The sequence below is a fragment of the Leucopleurus acutus genome (assembly GCF_964270905.1).
Source record: "Leucopleurus acutus genome assembly, chromosome: 9".
Taxonomy (NCBI): domain Eukaryota; kingdom Metazoa; phylum Chordata; class Mammalia; order Artiodactyla; family Delphinidae; genus Leucopleurus; species Leucopleurus acutus.
Window position 1 is genome coordinate 91008625 of NC_139144.1, and position 24329 is coordinate 91032953.

At 40.0% G+C, this 24329-nt stretch overlaps 1 protein-coding gene across 7 annotated transcripts in view; it reads left to right on the top strand.

Moving 5' to 3' along the window:
- CALD1 (caldesmon 1) overlaps positions 1-23164 on the top strand; it is a 218406-nt gene extending 195242 nt beyond the window's left edge. For 2 of the 7 annotated variants that reach the window (XM_082846394.1, XM_082846395.1), the window contains 8 exons: positions 2261-2519; positions 5082-5222; positions 9807-9850; positions 9949-10030; positions 11836-11973; positions 12447-12542; positions 18065-18145; positions 20785-23164. In XM_082846394.1, the coding sequence (XP_082702520.1) occupies positions 2261-2519; positions 5082-5222; positions 9807-9850; positions 9949-10030; positions 11836-11973; positions 12447-12542; positions 18065-18145; positions 20785-20793 (850 nt within the window). In that variant the 3' untranslated portion in view covers positions 20794-23164. The remainder of the gene's footprint in view (positions 1-2260; positions 2520-5081; positions 5223-9806; positions 9851-9948; positions 10031-11835; positions 11974-12446; positions 12543-18064; positions 18146-20784) is intronic. The other 5 variants (XM_082846396.1, XM_082846398.1, XM_082846397.1 and 2 more) reach the window with 3 other exon arrangements.
- The last annotated feature ends 1165 nt before the right edge of the window (positions 23165-24329 follow it).

The window sequence follows — 24329 nt, forward strand, 5'->3', positions numbered from 1 at the left end:
ACATACCTTAGTTTTAGTTTCAACTAGAAGTTGACGCCATAGAAGCAGAGACGCCTCATTTTGCTCCATATAGTAATAAGGTGAGGAGCCAGGAAGGGAGTAAGAGCTTCTGTTTACCTTAGCTTAGTGCCTAATAGTCTAGCTGAAAACAAGCTGTGTTCACAGTGAAAGGTCTGATGCTCATCTCAACTTTCACCTAGCGAAGGCAAGGATAGAGGAAAGAACCTTCTGGAAGAAATTTCCATATTGGTGCTACCCTAATGCTGAGGGCATGCCTGCATATCTGAGCAGAGGTGATGTGGACAGAACTCTTGTTCCTGTTTTGAGCATAGCTCCTTTTGTTGGATTTAATTACTGTTCCCTTTGATAGACCCGTTTTCTTATAGCTAAATTGTTTTCTCTAAAACGTGACATGAAAATCTCAATTCAAGGAGCAAGTTAAGTACCCATCACCCAAGGAAACCACCAGTAACATTTTTTCCAGATGCTCTCTATGTATATACATTCAAAACACACACACACATATAGTATGTATATGTGTATATAATTATAAATCTCTATTTTCAAGTGATTCTTGCTTTGTGCATAGCAATGTATGTTAGCTAGCCTTCTATACCAGTGAATATAAGCCTACAGTTAATGTTAGAGTGTCCCACTGGGTGGATGGGTCATGATTTATTTAACCAGTCCCTAATGATGGGCATTTGAATGCCGAATATAAAGACTGAGTGACACCTAGTGGAATCCAGAGAAGTTTCTCCAGGCATGTGTTTTTCAGTCCTACCAAACACTAACACGATGAACACAGAGAGTAAACTCATCTCTGAAGATGGAGAGACTTTAACTGAAAGGCGAGAGTTCCTCTCTGGAGTCACAGGTCTATGGGCCTTTAAGACTGAAAAAGCAATACCAAGTTTTAAGGGACGCTCTAACCTTGAATGAGTTAAAAATAAAAGTTCATCTTTAACCATCAAGAACGTAGCACAATATTTTTTTAACTTTTTAACCTCAACTTCTAGTAAGAAATTTTACATCATAACCCATTACACATCTACATATATATTTATAACTGAAACAAGCACATCAAGAAATGGTCTTGGGCTTCCCTGGTGGCGCAGTGGTTGAGAGTCCGCCTGCTGATGCGGGGGACACGGGTTCGTGCCCCGGTCCAGGAAGATCCCACGTGCCGCGGAGCAGCTGGGCCCGTGAGCCATGGCCGCTGAGCCTGTGCATCCGGAGCCTGTGCTCCGCAACGGGAGAGGCTGCAACAGTGAGAGGCCAGCGTACTGCAAAAAAAAAAAAGAAAAAGAAAAAAAAAAGAAATGGTCTTTTCCCTTGTTCCATGCAATGCCCTCTGATGTTTTCTAGTTCGTTTTTTAAAGGCTAATTACAGTCCACTAAATAGATTTTCCAAGCTGCAGCTTGAAAAGCATAGTCCTAAAGGACATAGTTTATTCAGAGCTACTTCATTATTTTAAAAGCATGAGACGTACCTCATTATTTTAAAAGCATGAGACGTACACATAAGATCAATATTGGTAACTGTGTAATCTTGAACTCATTTTCTGTTTTATTCTTCTTGCTTCATAGCTAGAAACACTGTGCCATTCTCTACATGGAATAAATGATACTAGACCATAGTAATTCATCTGTTACAAAAGCATCAGAAGTGGGCTACCTATGTTCAGATACAGTTAAGAATGCCCACACTACTTGTTAATGAGTATTTAAACAAGATTTCTTCTTTTTGTGGCTGAATGATATTCCATTGTATGTATTTTTACCACGTTTTCTTTATACATTCATCCATCAATGGACACTTGGGTTGTTTCCATACCTTGGCTACTGTAAATTATGCTGCACGACCATGGGGGTGCATGTATCTTTTTGAGTCACTGTTTTTATTTTCTTTGAATGAATACCCAGAAGTGGAATTGCTGGGTCATATGGCAGTTCTACTTTTAATTTTTTGAGGAGCCTCCACAGTGGCGGCATCAATTTACAGTCCCACCAACAGTGCCTATTTGCCCCCATTGTACAGTCAAGGAAACCCAGGGTAAGTGGCAGAGAAGGGACTCAGATTCAGACCTGGAGATTCCAGGTGGACCCCAACTTACCCCTTGGACAGGTGTGAGGATCCACTGTACAGTGAGGGCAGTGGAGATTTCGGTGTGGGATGCAAAGCCTGCAGACCGACATCCCCTCCCTAAGGCGGGAGGAGGGGAGCTGGAAGGCAGACGTGTGTCCAACTCCTTTGCAGCCGCCCTGGAGGGAGGGCCAGCGAGGCCAAGGAGGCTGAAGGTGCTTCCCAAGTGGAAGCCGGCAAGCGGCTGGAGGAGCTGCGCCGCCGCCGCGGGGAAACTGAAAGCGAGGAGTTCGAGAAGCTCAAGCAGAAGCAGCAGGAGGCGGCCTTGGAGCTGGAGGAGCTGAAGAAGAAGAGGGAGGAGCGAAGGAAGGTCCTGGAGGAGGAGGGGCAGAGGAGGAAGCAGGAGGAAGCCGAGCGGAGAGTCAGAGAGGAGGTAAGGCGGGTGCGGCGTGGCCCGTCAGGGGTCTTACGTTACCCGAGCCCCTGAGGATGCGTCTCTGGTGACCCTTCCAGCCCCGGAAATAGTTTCTTCCCAGGTGAACTGCTGCTGCTCTTTTGAACATGAATTCTTACAAATACATTTGAAGATTAATCAGCTTGCTGTGTGCTAGACATGGTTCTAAAACTTTTATCCACATTAGTTTATGCAATTCTAAGAACTCTCTGATATGGGTCGTCTTCTCATCCCCATTTTACAGATCAGGAAACTGAGGCACAGAGAGGTTTTTGTAATTTTCCCCAGGTCCCACTTGTCTTAATCCATGACCCTGTAATGTCCCTCAATAAAGAACAGTTAGCAGAGAAGGATGAAAAAGTCTGCAGATTGGTTACAAGAACCAAGTCACATGATCATGATAGTTTTTTTTTTGATATTTGAAGAGGTTTTATAGAGAAGATTCTCAAAAATAGTTTTTGGGGTGTTTTAAGTGGAAGAGTCAGTAACTAGATTTTCACAGGCAGTGACAGTATTGTTCGTTACTGTATACCCAGGACCCAGCCCAGTGCCAGGCATGTAGCAGCAACCCCGTAATTATGAACAGATGAATTTGTTCCGTCTTTTTAAACAGAACTGAAAACAGATAAAGTTACAAGAAGGCAAATTTTGAAAACTGAACAAGCGCTTAACCAACTACTGTAAGCATTGCTACAGTTTACAAGGTGCATTTTTTCCTTTCATCCTGAGGTACATTATTCTCATTTTATAGCCAAACAAGTGGGAATCAAATGGCTTGAGTAACCTGTGTGAAGTTACTTGACTAAAAAGTGATAGAATTGGTACTAAGACCCAGCTTCTTCAACTCAGCCTAGAGCTTTTCCCACAAATCTTTGGAGATAGTGATCTCCCATCATTAAAAAATATGTAAAAAGACTTTAGATGACTTTCCGACGTGGATCCTATACAAACATTCCCTGAACTGTGGAAAGTTTGGATAAATTATTTCAAGGTCTCTTTCAACTCCAGCTCTAAATGAGCCAATGATCTTTGGTTAGGAAGTAATTGGGATGATAGAGCTTTAGAATCAGACACTCTGCCACTGGCAAGCTGGGACCTTGGGAGAGTCACTGTACTACTCTGAGACCTCTTTTCCTTAACTGTGAAATATCTACTTTCAGGATTGTGGCGATGATTAAATCATTGTATTCACGGTGCCTTGTACATAATAGGCACTCAGGAAGTCATAGTTATCATTATTGTTATTATTGTTATCTAGAGGAGCAGAATATCAATGAAAGCAGAAGAGAAACGTGAACTCTGAGAAGTGGATTGGACCTAGATGATTCGGACTAACCTCCCACCAAGCACAATGTCTTAGTTCTGGCTGCTGTAACAGCCGTAGACTGGGTGGCTGATAAGCAATAGAAATTTATTTCTCATAGTTGTGAGGCTAGGAATCCAAGATCAAAGTCCAGCACATTCTCTGTCTAGTGAGACCTCACTTCCCAGTTCCCAGACGGCAGTCTTCTCACTGTGTCCTCACAGAGCAGAAGGGGTAAGAGAGCTCCCTGGGGCCTCTTTCGCAAGGGCACTATCCATTCATAAAGGTTCACTCTCATGATCTAATCACCTCCCCAAAGCCCCACCTCCTAATACCATCACTTTGGGGGGCTAGGATTTCAACATATGGATTTTGGGGGGACACAAATATTCAGTCCACAACACACAGGATCTTTCTGCAACATCCTCTGAGAGATGAACATCCGGTCCCTGCTTGAGAACATCCAGTTTGAAAACTACAAAGACTACATAAATCTCTCAAAAAATTGTTCATAGAGTTTATGCAGCTTGATGAGAAGGCAGGGGAGAGTATTTTAGGCCAGGAGTGAAGGCACAGAGAGGTTAATGAGACAGATTGTAAACATCTGTGATTTCACCACTAGGGTGCAATATCTACACCATTTCAGGTTTGTCAAACCATCTAAAATAATCTACTCAGCTGAGGTGTGGACAACCATGAAATCGTCTCTTGTACAATTTAGTAAATATAGTAACATACATTTATATAACTTTGCACATAAATCATCTCATTTGTCTTTGCAACTCTCCTAGGAAGCAGGCGGAAGGGATACTTACTTTACATGCACAAAGTGGAAGGTCAGTCCTAGATGACTTGACAGGACGATGATGACAATGATGATGGTCATTCTGAGCACTAGTCTAAGCATTTTACATGGGCTTTCTCATTTCGTCCTTGTTAAAGCCCTAGTCAGTGGATATTATTATTATCCCCATTTTACAGATGAGGAAACCTAGGCACAGAGCAGGTAAGTAACATGGCCAAGGTCACACAGTTGAGAAGGGGCAGCCCAGAGTGCTTGTCGACAGTTAGACTCACAAGCTCAGGCTTAACCTCTGGTGCCACCCTTGAGGAAGGGATAGCATCCTTTCTAGAACCTGGGTCTTTTTCCTCTGGGACTATGCTTTTCCCTACAGCACTCTTTCCTTTTGGCTTGAAGCTGATATTGACGTCCTTGTTATTTGTTCTTTCTCTCTTAGGAAGAGAAGAGGAGGCTAAAGGAAGAGATTGAAAGGCGAAGGGCAGAAGCTGCTGAGAAACGCCAAAAGATGCCAGAAGATGGCTTATCAGACGACAAGAAGCCCTTCAAGTGTTTCACTCCTAAAGGTTCATCTCTCAAGGTACTTTTTCCCCAGAAAACCTTCTTATAATATGTCTATTAAAATATAATAGAAATGTGATTTTAGCCCCGGGGTTAGTTATTGATTATTCGAAGTTTTGCTTCATTTAGCTTTTTGCTCCTTCTTTCAGCAATTTCACGGTTTCTTTTTGTTTTCAAGATATGGAAAGGAGCGAAATAAAGTGGAGAAATTTTTGTCTGTTGTTTAATAGATCTTTGGTATACATTAAGAAGACCTTTGGTGATTATCTCTGGATCTCACTGACCCACGCCCTCCACATGCCTTATTACTTTGAGCAAATAAAAGTGGAAAGATTTAAACTTTATAAAGTGGGCAAATATATGTTAAAGGTTTAAGCTGCTTTTCATGCTAATGTTCTTTTTTTTCCCTTGTCATTATTAAGAGCAGCACAACTGGAAATGGTACATGTCAAATTTTAAAGCTGTTATCATGGGAGGAGATGAAATGTGACTCGGATAGGCTCCTTTGCCAGGATGAGTTTGGTCCGACTACTGCCTTCATAGAGCACAATTCCTAGTGACTTGGAAGTGCTGCTGAAAGAAAAGAGAATGAGCAGGAAGGAGCCGACTCAGGGAGATGATGGGATGGTTGCCATGGAGGAACAAGAACGCAGACTCAAATACACGTTTTTGCTTATACAGTTAGCGTGTTTTGAGTACCTGACACAGTGAAAATACTCAACAAGTATTTATTGAATGAATGCATGAATGAATGAATCTTCAGGGATTGGAACTTGGAGCAGTTTTTATTTTATCCTCATTTTCCATCAACCTAGCTAGGTTACAAAGCACTGACAACAGGTAAAGCCAGTATAGAATCATAGCCAGGCTCCAGCTGGTTAATGTGTGCATGTGTGTATCTGTCATTGTGTGTGAGGTCTAATGTCCACACTAAAATGATCAAAAGCCAGTTACTTACGTTTTACAGTTATTACCTGTTTCACATGAAAAACAGTATGTTTTATCCCCAGATAACTTCACTTAGTCTTTAGAATGGTCTGGGTCCCAGTCCACCATAGTTCTAACTCCTCCCAAATAAACTCCTTATACTTGAACCCTCGTCTTAAGAGCGGCTTCAGGGGGAATCCAAACTAAACCACAGGGGCATTTTCTTATTTAATGTTTGATATTTATAACAAATCTAACGTGCGCTATGTGCTGTGAAGGCGAGAAGCACAAAGCGAGGTCACTGCCCCTAGGGCACTAATACAATTGACTGCCTCAGGAGAATTCAAGAATTACAGAGGTAATGATGCGCCTCCGACCAGCTCAGTGAGGTCTCTAAGTGGGGCGCAAGCAGGAGAGAGAGGCCTTGTTGAGTAGGTGAGCCTCACGTATGGATCTGAAATTTGAATTTCGTAAAATCTTCCTATGTCACAAAATATTCTTTTGACTTTTTCCAACCATTTAACAACGGAAAATGTTCTTAGCTTTTGGGTGGGTGGAGGACATGGGCAAGTGGACCATAGTTTGCATACGCCTACTGTAGGAGAAAGAGCTGAAAGGCAAACCCTGCTCAGTGCAGACCATCTCTGTGCAGGCACCAGGTCCCTCCTCAGTCTGGGTCCTTTTATTCCTGGCTCATCAATAATTAAAGAAAACCATGTTCTCTCTTTCAACCTTCCTTCAAATGCCACTCAAGCTAAGCTTTCCTTGAACTGTCTTGGGAACATGAGGAAAGTAGTAGTCAGTAGTAAGAGGATGGATGCAACCCATCCTCCTCCAAACATCTCTCTACCTAGTTTCCAACTTAACTTCTCTAGTGTTTCCATCGACCAGACTCCTGGGTTCCCAGAAAGCCTTTTGTCTACTCACTCTGGTAGAGAGGCACGTGTGAGCAATCAAAGTTGATATGTAAAAAAGAAAAAGCACATTTTAAATTTCTGTGTAAAAGAGACATGCTTTCAAGAACAGGCAGTCTAGTGCTTTTCTCCATAGTATGTGCCTTGAAGAACCTGCTGTGGTTCTTGTTTTAGAACTTAATTTCATGTCCTACAATTGAATTCCTGCAACTATTGATACTCTTGGCCCTGCAACTTTTATAAATGGTCACAAGCTGACATTGTCAAGTGCCAGTGGGAGGAGAAACATTTGATATTTGACCTCAAGATATTATCAACTGGTGTATTTTGTTCATTTCTCATGACATATTCCTTGTCTGAGAAGCTCAGAACCTGGTTTCTCATAGTTAAATTATGCTAGCAGTGAATGATTTTTCTTACATAAGACATGCAAAGAATAAGTTTTAAGTACATTAAATTTAGAATTTTGTTTTTATTATTATTGTTTTCATATACTGATGGTGGAAGGAGTGTGGAGTAAGGAGAGCGCCAGTTTGCTGAAATGTGTGGGGGTTTTCCCTTGAGTTTTACGGGGACAACACTGCCACCTCTTGGTCTTCAGAAGAACCAATTTCCCCCTTTAAACTCCTTACGCGGGAGATTTAATTTACAAATTTAGTACAAATTTTTACATTACCCAGAGTCACTAAGGGCAGGAATTTTCCAACAAGAGTACATCAGCAATGGATGGTAAATCCTGATAAAATGTGATAATGAAGTCAAGCTATATTGAATATTGTAGATACAAAAGGAGAAGGTAGGGTCTGAGAGCCTCTGTAGTGTGAATAAATGTGATGGCCAAGGTTAAGAAGATGATCCCCGAGTCAGAACGATGCTAGAGGTGCTACAAAGAACAAGTCTCATCTCTGCCTCCCCTCTCCACCAGCCTTTCCCCATGCTAAATTGTTCTCCATTATTCAGTCCCACCACTCTACATGCCTCTTGGTTCCCCAAATCTTTGTATATGTGTTTGTTCTGCTAGAAATGTCCTCTCCCCTCTAACTCATGCACTCCCACCCTCACTTTCATAAACTCATTTATAAAGCTGTGTAAACTATAAACTACAAATCTCAGCTCAAATACCAGAACATCTGAAAAGCCTTCTCGAACTCCCCCATTTTCTTATCTTTAATATGGTACCTACCACTGAATTTAAAATTTTTCATTTATGTGTTCTACTAGTCTCCCCTACTGACTCCTTAAATAATTGGAACCCTGTCTCATGCATCGTTGGGTGTTCAACTTTATATAATAGTACTCACATATAATTTATTGGTTGGTTGGTTGTTTGACTGACAGGTTGGCAGGGTTAAATCAGGATGGATAGATGGGTGAATACTATTAAAGGTGCCAGTGCATTGCGTGGTTCTAATGTGTTTTACCTCTTCAACTGGGAACTTTTTCTCCAGAAATGCACTTCTAAGTTTATGTTAAAATCAGAAAAATAAGATTTAAAACCCTTTACATCTCATAAACTCAGGGATACCTATAGCATTCTTTTGCATAAAGTTTTATGTTTAGTGAGTTTGATTTTATCTTTGTAAGAAATCATTGGAAAGGATGAAGTGCTTAACTAACATCTTTGAAAGTATTATTCGACTGATATTAGGAGTGAAACATGTTTTCCAAAAAGCTTAAGGGTATTTATTAATAATCCATGAGTCCCAGGCCAACAGTCCAGAAAAAGCCATGACATCTTAAAGATTGTAGGGGGTGGTCAACCACACCAGCCTAGGGTAACTGTAGCCTAGTAGATTCCTTGGCTGCCCTGAACAGGGCAGAAAATGGACCTGTGTGCTTTGCGCATGCAGTCATATGCAAAGAAACTGTTACTATTTGCTGATGATAGGTGACGCGTGGCAGAGGATATTTCTAGCCTGGAGTTGGGTATCATGAGGAGTCAACAGATATTTGCTGACTTATAAAGAACATCTGGATTTGAGTGATGCAGTTTCAGTAAAATATAATGTTTGATTTAGCAGCTTTAGTTGTAGCAAAACTTCTGGCTTTTAAAAAAAGAATTTATTAAAAATGACTAAACTGCCCATCGGTGTATATCCATAGCGGTTTCTCTGGGCTTATTTCCTTATTTCCCACTTGGACTACTAGGGCCTTCATGAGAGGCCCCAGCATTCCTGATGAGCTGTGCCCCAGTTTCACTCATCCCCACCCCCATCTCCTATATTCAGGGCAAATTAAGTTCAGCAATCGGTTTGACAGCTATCAAATAAGAAAATCAGGCTAAGCAGTAAGTGAATAGTTCACAGTTCCTGGTTATCTTTGTTATATATATAAATATCAAATCGTTACGTTGTATACCTAAAACTAGTGTAATGTAATATGTCATTTATACCTCAATAAAAAATAATGGAAAAAAATTTAAAGTACATCAGAAAGCAAAAAAAAATTGTTTTAGTCTTGAAATGTAATTATTTTTGCCCTTGATTTATATTATTTCAGAGGCATTTTAATTCCACTTTGTCTCCAGAACTTCATATTTCTCTATTTTCTTCCAGTCCTACCTTCGTCTCCCAAACCTCATTATCAAATACCTTGTACGTAGTTTTCCTCTCTAGCAGAGGTGCTGTGCACAGCACCCTCATACTCTTTGACACTCTTTGGTACTTTTATTCCCCACGTTCAGGGAAGATAGTAGTATGGGCTGAGAAACACTGTTTATAAACTGAAAATATTAACTGGTTTTATTTTTTTCCAATTCCTAGATAGAAGAGCGAGCAGAATTTTTGAATAAATCTGTGCAGAAAAGGTAATATGGTTGATTGTTGAATTGAGAATCATCAGCCATTATATGTATGGAAAAATTCTCTCATTTTTATGTATGTATGTGTGTGTTTATTTACTTAGCAGTGGTGTTAAATCAACTCATCAAGCAGCAGTAGTCTCCAAGATTGACAGCAGACTGGAGCAATACACCAGTGCAATTGAGGTGAGAGATGTCCTCAGAGTTATGGTCAAACAAATCAACTCTGATTATATAAATAATCATAGAAACACCTAGGACAGTAATCAAGTCCAGTGGTGTTAGAATGTTAATGATGTTTTATAACTAGTTAGAGAGAAAACAATAATAAAGACACATTATAGAAGAGTTTTAAATAAATTATTGTTTACTACTTTCCACCTGTATTCTTTAGTGAAGGTGTTACTTTTTTTAATGAATGAGTTTATTGTTATTTAAATATATTATTTATGTGTTCACAAGTATATCTTCAATATTCTTAATTCCTTATAAAAGGTGTTCCCATATATAGTTTTAAACAGGCCCCTTACAACCATGATTAGTCCTCTTTTATCTATAAGAACTTTTATTATCAAATAAATTGGTAGTATAAATTAATATAAAGATGATAGCCAGCTGGAATTTAATGAATTTCAAATGGATTGTTTTATATATGAAGGATCATAGTTTTATGCTTCTGTCTAATCCAACATTTTTTCCGCCCAGTTGACCTAGGGGTGTTACTCTATTCAGAAATAATGTACTATATTTCCAAGTACCAAAACACTAAGAGGGTAGGGTGCCATTGATCAAGATGTGATCCTGGTTTTTTTCTCCTTTGTGTAGACTTTAGTCCGTGGTTTTAGTTGCCTGCTCTGAAGTAATTGGATCAGTTTGATCTGATTTCTCCTCTCCTTTGTACTGCGGAGTGGAGATACCTATAAAATAGTTCATAACAGATGATAAGAGGGAGTAAGAAAGAGAGAGGTCTGGATGATTTATCAAGTGAATAATCAAGTCTTAACATTCAAGAGGAGACTTTCAGAAGATTAAATGGCCGCTAAATTATAAGACAAATTGCAGATAGTTATTTTCTGTGGTTGAATTGATCACAGCTCTAACAGGGTTAATGAAGCCAAAACTGTGGCTCCAGGCTTCACATAGTCCAGCAATGGTGCCACTCACCCTGGCTGCCCACCTTGATGACACATGCCACAGGCCCCAAAGCAGGACCAGGAGAGAAACGGCATGATTTGGGGTGCGCCCATCACTACTGCTGGAAAAGTATCTTGAATGCACACCTTTCTTTTTACACCCGTTCATTCCTCCTTCCAGTCTCCATGCAGTGGTCTCGCAGTCTTTCAGTCTTTTAGCACACCCCCGTCTCTGGTCCTTGGCATGTACTGTTAGCTCTGCGTGGAGCGGTGTTTTCTCCTTCGTTCACCAGCCTCTTTCAAGTCTTCCATCAGATCTGGGTCTGAATGTCACATCCTCAGAGTAGCCTTCTTTGCCCCCCTAAACTAAGTACCACTGTCCTATCGTGTGCTCTCTTGGCGTGCTTACGGCACCACACTCATGTTTCATAGCGCTTACTGCAATGTGAAATAATAGTGTATAACTAATTACTGTCTCTCCTATTAATGTCAGTCCACTGCAGCTTACAGAGTGGACTGTCTTGCGTACCACCACGTCCCCAGAGCCTAGCACAGTGCCCTGCACACAGCAGGCACTCAAGAAGTGTCTGTTGTAGCCATGAAGTAGCATATCACCTTAACAAGAAATGGAGTCCCAATGAAAAGCATATTTCACTCTGAAGTAGATATAATGGTTTATTTGGAGGTAGAGATGTCATCAGAATGTACTTTCACAACAGAAATTATGACCCTCGTTTTTGGTGAAGGCATTTACACAGTGAATTTGTTAAGTGATAGTGTTGAAGAAGACAAGCTTACTATAGTTTTACGAGCGCAAACTTACCAGCACCAATCCTAAAAATAATTCACATACTTCAGGGAACAAAAACTGCAAAACCTACGAAGCCAGCAGCCTCGGACCTTCCTGTTCCTGCCGAAGGTGTCCGCAACATCAAGAGCATGTGGGAGAAAGGCAACGTGTTCTCATCACCCACTGCATCAGGCACGCCAAATAAGGTGAGCAGAGGATTGCCGTCTTTTAATTTTGGAGGCTGGGTTTTTTTTTCTTTTTTCTTTCTTTCTTTTTTTTTTTTTTTTTAGGAATCACATAGTTAATTACAAAAGCAGTGAAACAGGTAGAATTCTTACTTACTTTTGCAATGACCAAAAAGCAAGCTCAGGAAGAATATGTGCCTGAGGCTAATAGACTATGCACTGTGTTCTGGCCACAGGCCTCTAAATGCAGTACCCAGAGTTAATCACTGACCTTGGGGTTGGGGGTAGGAGAAGTGCAGGGGGAAGAACACCAGATAACATACTCTTTAAATAGCAGGTTTAAGGTTTATTTTTGTCAAAATATTCAATATAATGATCAATAATTGATCAGTGTTATGTGAAATAATACTGGATATTATTTTGAGGTTGCTTTGAAATTTTCTTTCCAGGTAGGTTTTTTTTTTCTTTAATGTGAGATGCTTGGCCTTTTGTAGGAAACAGCTGGCTTAAAGGTGGGGGTCTCCAGCCGCATCAATGAATGGCTTACCAAAACCCCAGATGGAAACAAGTCACCTGCTCCCAAACCTTCTGTAAGTAGCTCCAGGTTCTTCTGAATTTGTCTCATAGCTCAGCTTCCAGCAACAGAAGAAAACAGGCTGTTGGTCTATTTGCCTGGGAAAAACAAGGCCATGACTGCTGAATAACAAAGAAGGAGGGCTTCAGATTGAGGGAGAACAGTCCCGAGCACTGTAATTACCCAGAAGGTAAAATGGGACCATCACCTCTCCACCCAGAGCGTTGAGGCAGTTCAAATTTACACTCTTAACTGGTCTGCATGTTTAGCTTCTATTCTATAAATTACAGATAGGAATTTGAAAATGAAAATGTCAAATTATCTTGGCCATTTCTCTGTCAAGAGCACCCCTAGACTTATTCCCAAAAGAATGTGTATGTTGGCTATTTGAACCCATGTTTTCTAATTTGCCTAATTTCTGTAACTTAACACAAAAATACAGTTACTGGGTAGTTGTTGAAATAATTGCTGTAATTTTCTTGTCAACACCTCCAAAGGAAAGCCATTTAAAAAAAAAAACAACCGTAAAAGTAGAAACTATAAAAACTGGTTATGAATGTTATTTTTGGAAATTTAAAATTTTCTTATTAAGTGTGGCTATCTTACTATAAAAATATACTTTTAACCTTTTCATTGAACGTATTTGGTCATTGCCTTGCATTTATCGTTATAATCAAAAACCTTATTAACCTCCCTACTGTATACTGGTGAACTTTCTCTGTTAAGTTGGCTTTTATACCTTTGTTGGTGCCCAAGGCAGCAAAGGCTCAACTGTCACAACCACCCCATTCCAGAGGTAGAAGAAGAGCTTTCCAAATCCTAGGCCTCTGCACTGTTGAGCATTTAGTTGCATCCCTTTGCTCTATATTTAATCTCCAAATTCACTAAAGTTTTATCACTTTTCCAATTTAAAAAGAAAAGAATGGAAATATTTCCATACTTTTCTTGGGTACAATTCCTTGTAGTCAATTAATACTCAGCTTGAGCTTCTCTGCATATGGGCCTCACAAGAGGTATAAAACTAATGTAAACCCAATTTACAATTGGACAGTCTTAACATATTGAAAAGAAAATCTTTTTCCTCTCCCAGTAGATATAGGAAAGGGGCCCTATAAAAGGAGACAGTCGAGGTGAGGGGATCATACCCACAAGGTATGTGATCTTTAGTGCCTCAAGTTTCCCCAACACCCCAGGTGACATAAAGAGTGGAAATTATTTTTTAAATGGCAGTTTATATAAAGTTTTGTGGTTCCAGATCAGTGATTATTAACCTTTTTGAATTATGGACGCCTTTGAAAACCTAATGAAATGTAAAGACCCTCTCCCCCAAAACACTGCATATAATACAAGTTCAGCAAGTTCATGGACACACTGAAGGTTTCTCATTACAGCAAAGATAAAGAGAAAAGGGTATATGTTTTTCTTCTTTGATGAGTATGGTACATTGCTAAAGGAGAAGGTCACTTTTACACATGTATTTGCAACCTGTTTCATTTCTATCCCAGCTTATACTCATGTATTTGGTTCAGGACTTGACCCATACTCTTCTATCAACACTTTAACCGATAAGCCTATCATCTATGTCACCCTAATGGGAGGGTTAAAAAGATTCAATACAGTTATTATTACAATAGGCATAAATGAGTCAAGGTTTCCACAGAAAGCCCCATTTTCTGGAGTTATTGACGGCCTCCTAAAAATGGCAGGACAAAAAGGCATTACAGGGAAATTACAAAATCATTGCCTGCTTTATCTAGTATTTAGTAAGTAATTTGCTAGACTGTCTACTAGAGGATAGAGGAGAAATGGCAGGAAGAATGTGGTAAGTAGTATACATCATAACGGTCTCTTCTTCCCCAGGTCCCATTGGATTTGGTACATTAGTGTGGCTTCCTGAATAAAGGCCAGGAGGAAACAAAGCAAGGTGTAATTGATGTTGTAAATAAAAGGGCAGTTTGAGTAGATCGTACTTAATATACAACTTTGAGCTTTGTGCACATCCCAAGAGTAGTAGGCCCAGCAATGTGCCACGTCATGAATAGCAGTATGGCAGTCTCTTTGGGGAAAGATATAACTTGGAATTTAGTAAGGCAGGAGGGTAACTCACAGACACTACGGATCCAGCAGAAAAGAAATGAAAATGTCCAAACTGCTGGAAAGGGCTGGACGGATCCTGCAGATACATAAAACTTGTCAGGCAAAAGGTTAAGTCCCGGAAGGCCGCTTAGAAAGACAGGTCAAGCAAAGAATTTTGTCTAGGTCTTGCCCGGGGGGGTGTGACACTGGCGGCCTGCGGCTAAGATCTGTGTAGTCAGGGCCATTTTGCTTTATATTCCTTCTTCTTTTTTTTTTTTTTTTTTTGCAGTACGCGGGCCCCTCACCGCCGCGGCCCCTCCTGCCGCGGAGCACAGGCTCCGGACGCGCAGGTCCAGCGGCCATGGCCCACGGGCCCAGCCGCTCCGCGGCATGCGGGGTCCTCCCGGACCGGGGCACGAACCCGCGTCCCCTGCATCGGCAGGCGGACTCCCAACCACTGCGCCACCAGGGAAGCCCTATATTCCTTCTTTTAAATTATAATTTGAACATGTTTTTAAGGTGTGGAGGCATGCATTCTTTAACTTGTTGATTCCTTCTTTTTTAAAATTTTCTTACACCAGCCTCTTCAGGCATGTGTTTCCAGCCTGGCCCTTCATGTCAGGCCTGTGAGTTTGACACCCTTGGGATTCTGGTCAGACTGACCCTGAACCCAGGATGTCAGAGGATTACCCAAAGACAGCAGCAAATGGGAGGCTCCCAAAGGCTCCCTTCTAATTTGGGGCCAGAGGTGATTTATTCTCAGCCCCTTGTTTATATTCCTTGGCGTGTATGGGTGAAAGGGAAGCCTAGGTTTGCATTTGCAGACGTATGGCATGTGGCCATTAAGCAAAAATCAGAGAGAAATTCTTTTACCCAAGTAGTGCTCACCCAGTGAAACCTCAAGAACCAGGAAAAGAGTAATCCATGGGATTAGTGTCCGGTTCTAAAGTTCACTGAAGAGAAAAAGCATCCTCTGCTGCTAGTTATGCATTAATTTTCATATAATTAAAAGTGCTCAAAAGCTTGTCAAATCAATATTATTTGGGTCTCTGAAAACTAGTAACTTATTTAAACATTGATCTACACCTGATTCTTTACTGAGACGTCTATTGCTATTTGTGGGTAGAATTTATAGGACTTCAGTGTAACTTTGTAACTGGAATGCAGTTCTAAGTATGTCTGTTGTATCTGGTTAGTCTGTTCTTTGTGTCTAAACTACATGTTATGTACAGCAATTAAAATGCTAATTTGTCTTTCTTTTTGTTTAAAAAAAACCCCAACATTGTCTTTCTCAGCTGAATTTTCTTCTTCATTCTTTGATCTCTGGTTGACTGGAAACCTGCTTCCCTGCCTTCATTTCTCCCTCTTCTTCTGGAGTGGGTCTTTCTCTAAAATGTGGGCTGGTCAGGTAATTTCATTTATATTTCCCATTTGAGTTAAAATGCCAATTTACTGCTCAGATGTTCATATTTTCTTAAAATGGACTCTTTAACTCTTTAAGTGATCTCAAATGATTCATAGGCAGGATTCAAGGAAAATACAATTCATTTTCTTTAGTGGAAGGGTATTCATGTGAAAGAAAAATATTTTTCTTATATGAATCAAATAAATAAAGTAGCAATAGCCACTTCCCAGAGCTTCCATTAGCATGCTCCTAATTGTAGTTTCCAAATTTTTAAAACAGTCTTCCAATTTGGCAGCTTCGACTTCCATTGGCGTACGTAGTGGAATTCTTCAAAAACAACCTGATTTGTTGCTTACTGGTTCCAAGTTAAATAGGTGTAACTCTCTAATAGAATATCAGGAATCCATGTCACAGTGAAAATCCAGAAATTCAGTAAGATTAAGGCAAATCTGAACTGCTTCACATGGTAATGTTTTTAACCAGTGCATTTCTAGTGTTGCAATCTCAATAGTATCTACTAAGAAAAATACATGTCCATTTAGACTGGTGTCCATGGATAAACGTAGTTGCTATTAGCTTTGCCTTCCTCATGAGAAAAGAGTTTGCCAAAATCAACATTACTATTTCAGTAAAACACATTTATTTTCTACAGACTACCTTTGCCAAGTATTCATATAAGCAAACGCTGGAAGAAGAGTAAATGGAAACAGAAATTTGGATCCTTATCCAAACCAAATTAATTATGAGGTAGTAAATAAAGATTCAAAGATATATAGCTGTCATCGATCATATTTTAGTGTTTTCTTCCCAAGATCTTTACATGTTCTCATATATGTCATCAACTGTCACTTTCTTTTATGGGTACACTTTGTAGTAAATGTTTAATTTCACGGGACTAGGTGCTCCTGATACACTTCTGAATTACCCCTTGCTCCTCAGGAAACACAAAATGATTCTAATCTGAGGAAAGTGCAATTAGAAAAATGTCTTAGATTGGGCTGCCCAGAAGCAAACCCTAAAATAGTGGTTCGTGTGCAAGTAGTTTACTTGAGACATGAAGAAAACACTACAGGAAGTGAGGCAGGAAAAGAAGTCAGCCAATAAAGAATGTTTATTAAGCAAGCCACTACGTGGGCTGTTAAACATAATCCTGCTGGGAAAGCCTGAAAGCCACCACAAAACACATGCTTCCGAGGTATCCTACCTGAGGCGTGAGCGAGTCTGAGAAATATTCTTGCACCAAATCTCATGGGTGAGTGGCTGAAGACTGCTCCTGGGGGTGTTAACTCTCTGGATGTCCAGCCTGCCTCCTGGGAGCAAAGTGGGCATCTGCAGCCAGAGGAAGTCCTCATGCAAAGAGATGCAGTGTTGGCCATTGGAAGTCCAGCTGGTACACATTAAAGTCATAAGGGCTGGGGGCCATGGGCAAGGCACCAAAGAAAAGTTAATTGGCAAGGGGTGAGGTCCTTTTCCAACCCCCTCAAAATTATTTAAAACTAACCTATGCTCGATTCACTTCTAAGGACATAGAAAGTTAAAAATTGGCTATCTCATTTTAAATATGCTTATATTCCAATTTTACTGGTCAATAAACAGTTAAGTCCTTGGTGAATGACAGGACCTAAATGCTGGATAGTTTCAGCCCATTCTTCTGTCACAGCATAGGTCAGGATCCATATAAAATAGCTAGTGGGAAGCAGCCGCATGGCACAGGGATATCGGCTCGGTGCTTTGCGACCGCCTGGAGGGGTGGGATAGGGAGGGTGGGAGGGAGGGAGACGCAAGAGGGAAGAGATATGGGAACATATGTATATGTATAACTGAGTCACTTTGTTATAAAGCAGAAACTAACACACCATTGTAAAGCAATTATACCCCAATAAAGATGTTAAAACAAACAAACAAAGGCTAACGATCCTTTTGATTCAACCCATTTCAGATGACTAGGATAAAGTGTATTACACAAATAAACAAACAACAGATGTGGTGATTTATTTAGACCTGGCCAGAAAGTATGAAGAGCCACCCATCATTTTTTTCTGCTTTCTCTTCATCAGGATTTGAGGCCAGGAGACGTATCTGGCAAGCGGAACCTCTGGGAAAAGCAATCTGTGGACAAGGTCACTTCCCCCACTAAGGTAATCTACTGGAAGATTTGTTTTCCACAGGTTCTCTTCCTGCTGTATCCTGCAGTATGCCGTCCCAGGGTCAAAAAAGAAATAATGCTGATCCAGAGAGTCTTGTCTGGGTAACCATCAGTTTCTAAAGACTTGTGTATGGTACCGTGAAAGGCAATGTCACGGAGCCTTCAGCATGGTAGGTTTGTCAGTCATACAAGGTAAATAGTCTAGATCCGAGGGATGGCTCCCAGTAAGACATTCTAGAAACACCATAGTGGTAGGGGTGTTGAAAACAGAAGGCTGTGTGGTATAACCATGGTCTACATTTCCTTACAAGGTCCAGGCTTGGAAATCAGAATTTGCACATCACCTAGGAAAGAATGTCTGTCTCCTTGAGTAGTTTCAAATCTGCTTTCTGGAACCATTCTAAGGGGTTACATTGCCAGCAGCCTAGGACTCAAGGCTGTTACGGCAAAAAAATTGAAATAATATTCAAAAGTTAGCAAAATTTGCTACCCTATGAAAACTAATGGCTAAGAATGCTTGGATTTGTCTTTCTTTGGCCTTCTGCTCATCCTTCACGAAGTGGCCTGTGGTCAATATCTAAATGATGCACAAACTAAAAATAGGACCCCTTGTTGTACAAGGAGCTAATTCAACTCCTAATACCCCATTCAAGTAATAATTCCACTCTTCTCCCTTGGTAGAGAGAAAATTGAAAAGAGAAAAATCAGAGAGCGACAATAAGTAAGATTAGAATAGACTGCTTATGGGCTGATGTAGAACTCTATACCCAGAAGCACTTTTTAAGCAAACTCAGGACTGAAGAACATCTCAAAGGCAACTGAAGAATCTCTACAACTCACCGAAGGGAGAGAATTGCTTCCTCTTTCCTACTTTCTACGACGTGCTGATAAGTCTGGTGCAGCTTCCTGAGTGTGTTACATCTTCTCTATTAGTTAAGTTTTCTAAATAACTGCTAAATATATTCAAAGTACCAGTAATAATTTTCACCATTACAAACCACTAAAATGTAATGAGCATCCACTATATGCCTTCTCAACCTACATTATCTCATTTGACTCTCCAATCACCATTATTGTTACCCCCATTTAGAGTTAAGGAGAATGAGGCACAGAGAGATTAAGTACCTCTCTCAAAGTCACACAGCAAATAAGGAGCAAAGCCTGGATTAAACTCAGGCAGTCTCTTCTGAGCCTGCATTCTTTTTTTTTTTTTTATGTTTCATTTAAATTTTTTTTTCTTTTTTTTTTCCATTTTAACATCTTTATTGGAGTATAATTGCTTTACAATGGTATGTTAGTTTCAGCTTCACAACAAAATGAATCAGTTATATATATACATATGTTCCCATATCTCTTCCCGCTTGCATCTCCCTCCCTTCCACCCTCCCTATCCCACCCCTCCAGGCGGTCACAAATGAGCCTGCATTCTTAACCCTTATACATGCTGCTTTTTTTTAGGATTGCATATTCAGCAGAAAATGTAAAGTTCTAAAGTTCCTTGTACAATTTTCTTCTGGTGGAATGGAGGGGAATCATTTTGTAGTTTTTTTTTTTTTAAACAAAGAATGAACTTTTGTTGGCCTAAGCCATTATGACCCTTCTCGAAATGACCTTTCAGAAATGACAGTCTAAATGTTTATGTAGTCTCCTTTCTGAGTAGGGGGTGTCGGCTGTCCATAGACCATCATCACAGGTTTAATAGATCCCCTCTGGACAACATTCCTCTGAACCAAGGTTCTAGGAAGTAGAGTAAAGATATGATCTGGAATGGTAGGTCTCAGAGAACACCACTCACATACAACATGACTGGTACTCCCTGGAATTATGCAATAATGTGTGTGGTACAAGGTGGGACGGTGACAGGGTGAGACTTCATACACATACATACTGCCCCCTCCTCCTTGGTCTATACCACAAAACTCTTTGCACAGTAATAATAATAACATAACCAGCAGGCCCAGAGCTGAGTTTGTGAGGTAGCAAAGTAGGTAGCTCCTTTGGTCCAAAATGTCAAATTCATTAGTATCACGCAGTAATCCCTTTGAAATGAAACTATACAACGCATTTGAAATTGCAGATTCATAACACTTTAACATTTGTGAATACCTCAGCAAGAATTTTCAGCAGCTAGCTGAGGGAAAGAAATGGTGTACAATAAGACCATTGGTCAGATAAGTTTCAAGGGTAGGGGCATAAGAATAGGAGGTAGGAAATGAAAAAATAGGAGAACACTAAAGATAAGCATAGTCCAGTTTACTATCATGCCTTGATGCGGCTGAGACAGCCATTCAGTCATGTGTGCCTGTCCTGGAACACACATTATAGAGTCCTGGCCCTTGTAGTAAGTAGTGTTTAAAAAAAACCTCCTTGACCCTGAATGCTATGAGCAAAGCTCAAGATCAAGATATGAAAAGGGGAATATAAAGAAGAAAGAAAGAGGAAAGCAAAAAAACCAACAGAAGAAAGGATAGACTGAAAGAAGAGGAGCATATTTGAATAGAATGCCAAAAATAATCCTCCCTTTCATAGACATTTATTCCTGCCATATTATCTTTTTTTTTTTTTTAATTCTGACACAAAATGTCTGGCTGAAAGACCATGGCCTGACGACTTAAAGCTCTCTTCTCTTAGCAGGTTTGAGACAGTTCAAGAAAGAACCCAAAGTAGCCGCTCAAGATGCCGGACCAGCTCAGTTGAAGAGGGCTCATTTGCTCTGTGTTATATTTATGTTGATTGACTAAATTGGGTTCATTTCCTTTTGTTTTGTTTTTCATTATCCCAGTAAACCCATGTATATTATCACTATATTTAATAATCACGGTCTAGAGATGTTCATGGTAAAAGTATTGCCTTTGCACAGGAGCCTGTTTCTAAAGAAACCCATGCTGTGAAATAGAGACTTTTCTACTGATCATCATAACTCTGTGTCTGAACAGTGATAGTAACCACATCGGAAGTCAACAAAAGGAGATTCAAGTTGAAAATTGCCTGAGGAATGTGTGCAGTATCCAGAAAAATGAACCATAGTGTTTTTTTTGTTTTTTTGTTTTTTAAATACAGAAATCATGTTGTTTCTGCACTTTAGAATAAAGCATGGAAGAAATTATCTTAGTAGGCAATTATAACACTTTGTGAAAGTCACCCATTTCAGATTTTAGATACTACAATAATGATTGTCTTTAAAAAAAAAAAGATGTACTGTTAAGGTATTACTTTTTTCATGCTGATGAATATCTAAATTGGATTTTGATGTTAGCTGACAGTGGTACTGATTTCTTTAGGTTGGTTGCTTTGTGGATTTCTTTGGTAGTGATAGTGAACCACATTTTAGATGACGTGATCATGTATGTATGTGCATACACATATACAAACACACTAATGGTAGAAAGCTTTTTTATGTGCTAGGCTATTATATTTAGCAGTATGTCCCTGTAACTAGCCAATATCACTGCTTTTTAAAAATCACAATATTATATTAATATTTCATATTTGCCAATAGAAACATGGCAGAATAGGTATCGATATGTTTCCAATGCCCAATAACCTATAAGAAAGAGATTAGAAATGTCAAAATGAATTGACATTTTCTATAAAGCATAGTATTTAGTTTATAATTAAAAGCAGTCTTGAAGTCCAGTGTGAATTGTACTAAATCTCAAAGCTTGCTCCAAACTTCATTCTTAAGAATCAAGTTCACAATCGGTTGGCTTAGATGATGTCTGAGGTCTCTTCCTTCTCTAAAATTTAAACACGAGAATTTTAGTGACAAAGTTGTACAGATTGGAATTCCATGAATAGGTGTACTACGACCAACTTTGGGTAATCTCTGGAAGCAGAAAAGTAAGCAAAAGCCAATATTTAGGAGTCATGACAGTACTTCCATCTTTAACTTACTGAAACATCTTTTTAGTTTACTTTTCTACCTTTATTAGTCATTGGCATTTGCCATAAGTTGATAATGTGTTGAACTTTCAAAAAATATATGTAATTTTTATTAGTTTTACCTTTTTCCCTAAGAGTCTATCAACTCGTCATTTGTACACACCCAATCCAGGTATCAGATCTTATTTTAGCTAATAAGCGTTCATCTATTCTTCACAATAGATGATAAAAGAGTACTCCAGTGTCTTGGCAATATGTTCTAGCATAGAGATATACATATAGTGTAGTTCTATAAACGTATACCTCATGACTTACCAAAATTGTCTTAGTCTCAATTCCTACCACAATGAGGGAGCCTCCCAAATGACTCTTTTCTAATCCACAGTGTTCCCCTGGGAGAGCTAGCCAGGGTAGGGCTGGCATGAGGAGTGACCAGTGCCTTCCAAAGTCCATTTTCCTCATAAATCAGTAGAGTTGTTGAATCCTCTAGCTTTTAGCACATCTGGGCCAAAGAAAGTAAAGCCAGCAATGTTGCATAAGTCACCCATCCATGACAGAGTAGACATGAGTCTATGATAAGATGAACTAGAATTCACATGCAGTGCCTGAGTTGGCATTGCCTCCCAGCATTCGAGTGAAATGGATCAAAGTTTGAATTAAGTACTATGGCAAGATAACATTTCTTTGTTGTACTTTTGAATAAGAGCCTCTCCTGATCACTATTATATGTTTTTTTCTAGAAAGTCTAAATTTAAGAAGAGAATATATCGATCGATCCTGACTTTTATTCCAATATTTGGATGGAATAAGTTTTAGGGTAGAATTTTGTTCAGTTTGGATTTAATTTCTTGAAAAATTCCTTGTTTACTTGTTTGATTACAATTCTCTCTGTTATCTTTTTAAGAAGTAAAACTGCAAGGTGACTAGCATGTTCTGTGAATCTGCCATTCCTAAAAATTTTATAAACACAATATTTTTCACTGATAATTGATCGCTGCAATAAATATATATTGTGAAAATGCATCCACAATAAATGGAATTCCTCCAAATGTCTTTGCCTCACTTATTTTTATGTACTAGATTGATTACAAGAGTTCTATCCGATGTAATAAAGATGATGGTATAGCAAAATGCATATTTCAGATTGAGTCTTGGTTTCATTCTTTAAAGAGGAAAGCCATTTCATATATATATATATATTTTTTTTTTTTTTTTTTTTGCGCCACGCGGGCCTCTCACTGTTGTGGCCTCTCCCGTTGCGGCGCGCAGGCTCCGGACACGCATGCTCAGCGGCCATGGCTCACGGGCCCAGCTGCTCCGCGGCATGTGGGATCTTCCCGGACCGGGGCACGAACCCGTGTCCCCTGCATCGGCAGGCGGACTCTCAACCACTGCGCCACCAGGGAAGCCCGCCATTTCATATTTCTAAATACTTATTACAGGCAATTTTCCAACAAAATATTAAAAATTGCTCTGGTAGGGACTTCCCTGGTGGCGCTGTTGTTAAGAATCCGCCTGCCAATGCAGGGGACACGGGTTCGAGCCCTGGTCCAGGAAGATCCCACATGCCGCGAGGCAACTAAGCCTGTGTGCCACAGCTACTGAGTCTGCGCTCTAGAGCCCGTGAGCCACAACTACTGAGCCCATGCGCCACAACTACTGAAGCCCGCGCGCCTAGAGCCCGTACTCCACAACAAGAGAAGCCACTGCAATGAGAAGCCTGTGCACCGCAACGAAGAGTAGCCCCCGCTTGCCGAAACTAGAGAAAGCCCGCGCGCAGCAGCGAAGACCCAACGCAACCAAAAATAAATAAAATAAATAAATTTATTAAAAAATAAAAATTGCTCTGGTAGAGACAACTGACCAAACATATATAGAAAAGGTTGAAAAGAGGGATTGAAAACCTTCTTCAAAAAAACACATTATCAAATGTTCCTTCATCCTCCTTCTCATTCCCAGTGTAGTCACATGTCACCCCTCTGGCACCTACGGTGGCAGTACTGTTTTCCCAAAGACATTGTCTTTTACAGTAGAAATACCCATTTAATATATACTGTTTGTTTGTAGAATACTCACTATTTGCAAGGCACTGGCGATTACCTTTAAATCCAAAGATATTTTTTCATAGTATTTTTTTTAATATTTATTTATTTATTTGGCTGCGCTAGGTTTTAGATGCGGCATGTGGGATCTTTAGTTGCAGCATGCAGGCTCTTTTACTTACGGCATGCGGGCTCTTAGTTGAGGCATGCGGGATCTAGTTCCCTGACCAGGGATCAAACCCGGTCCCCCTG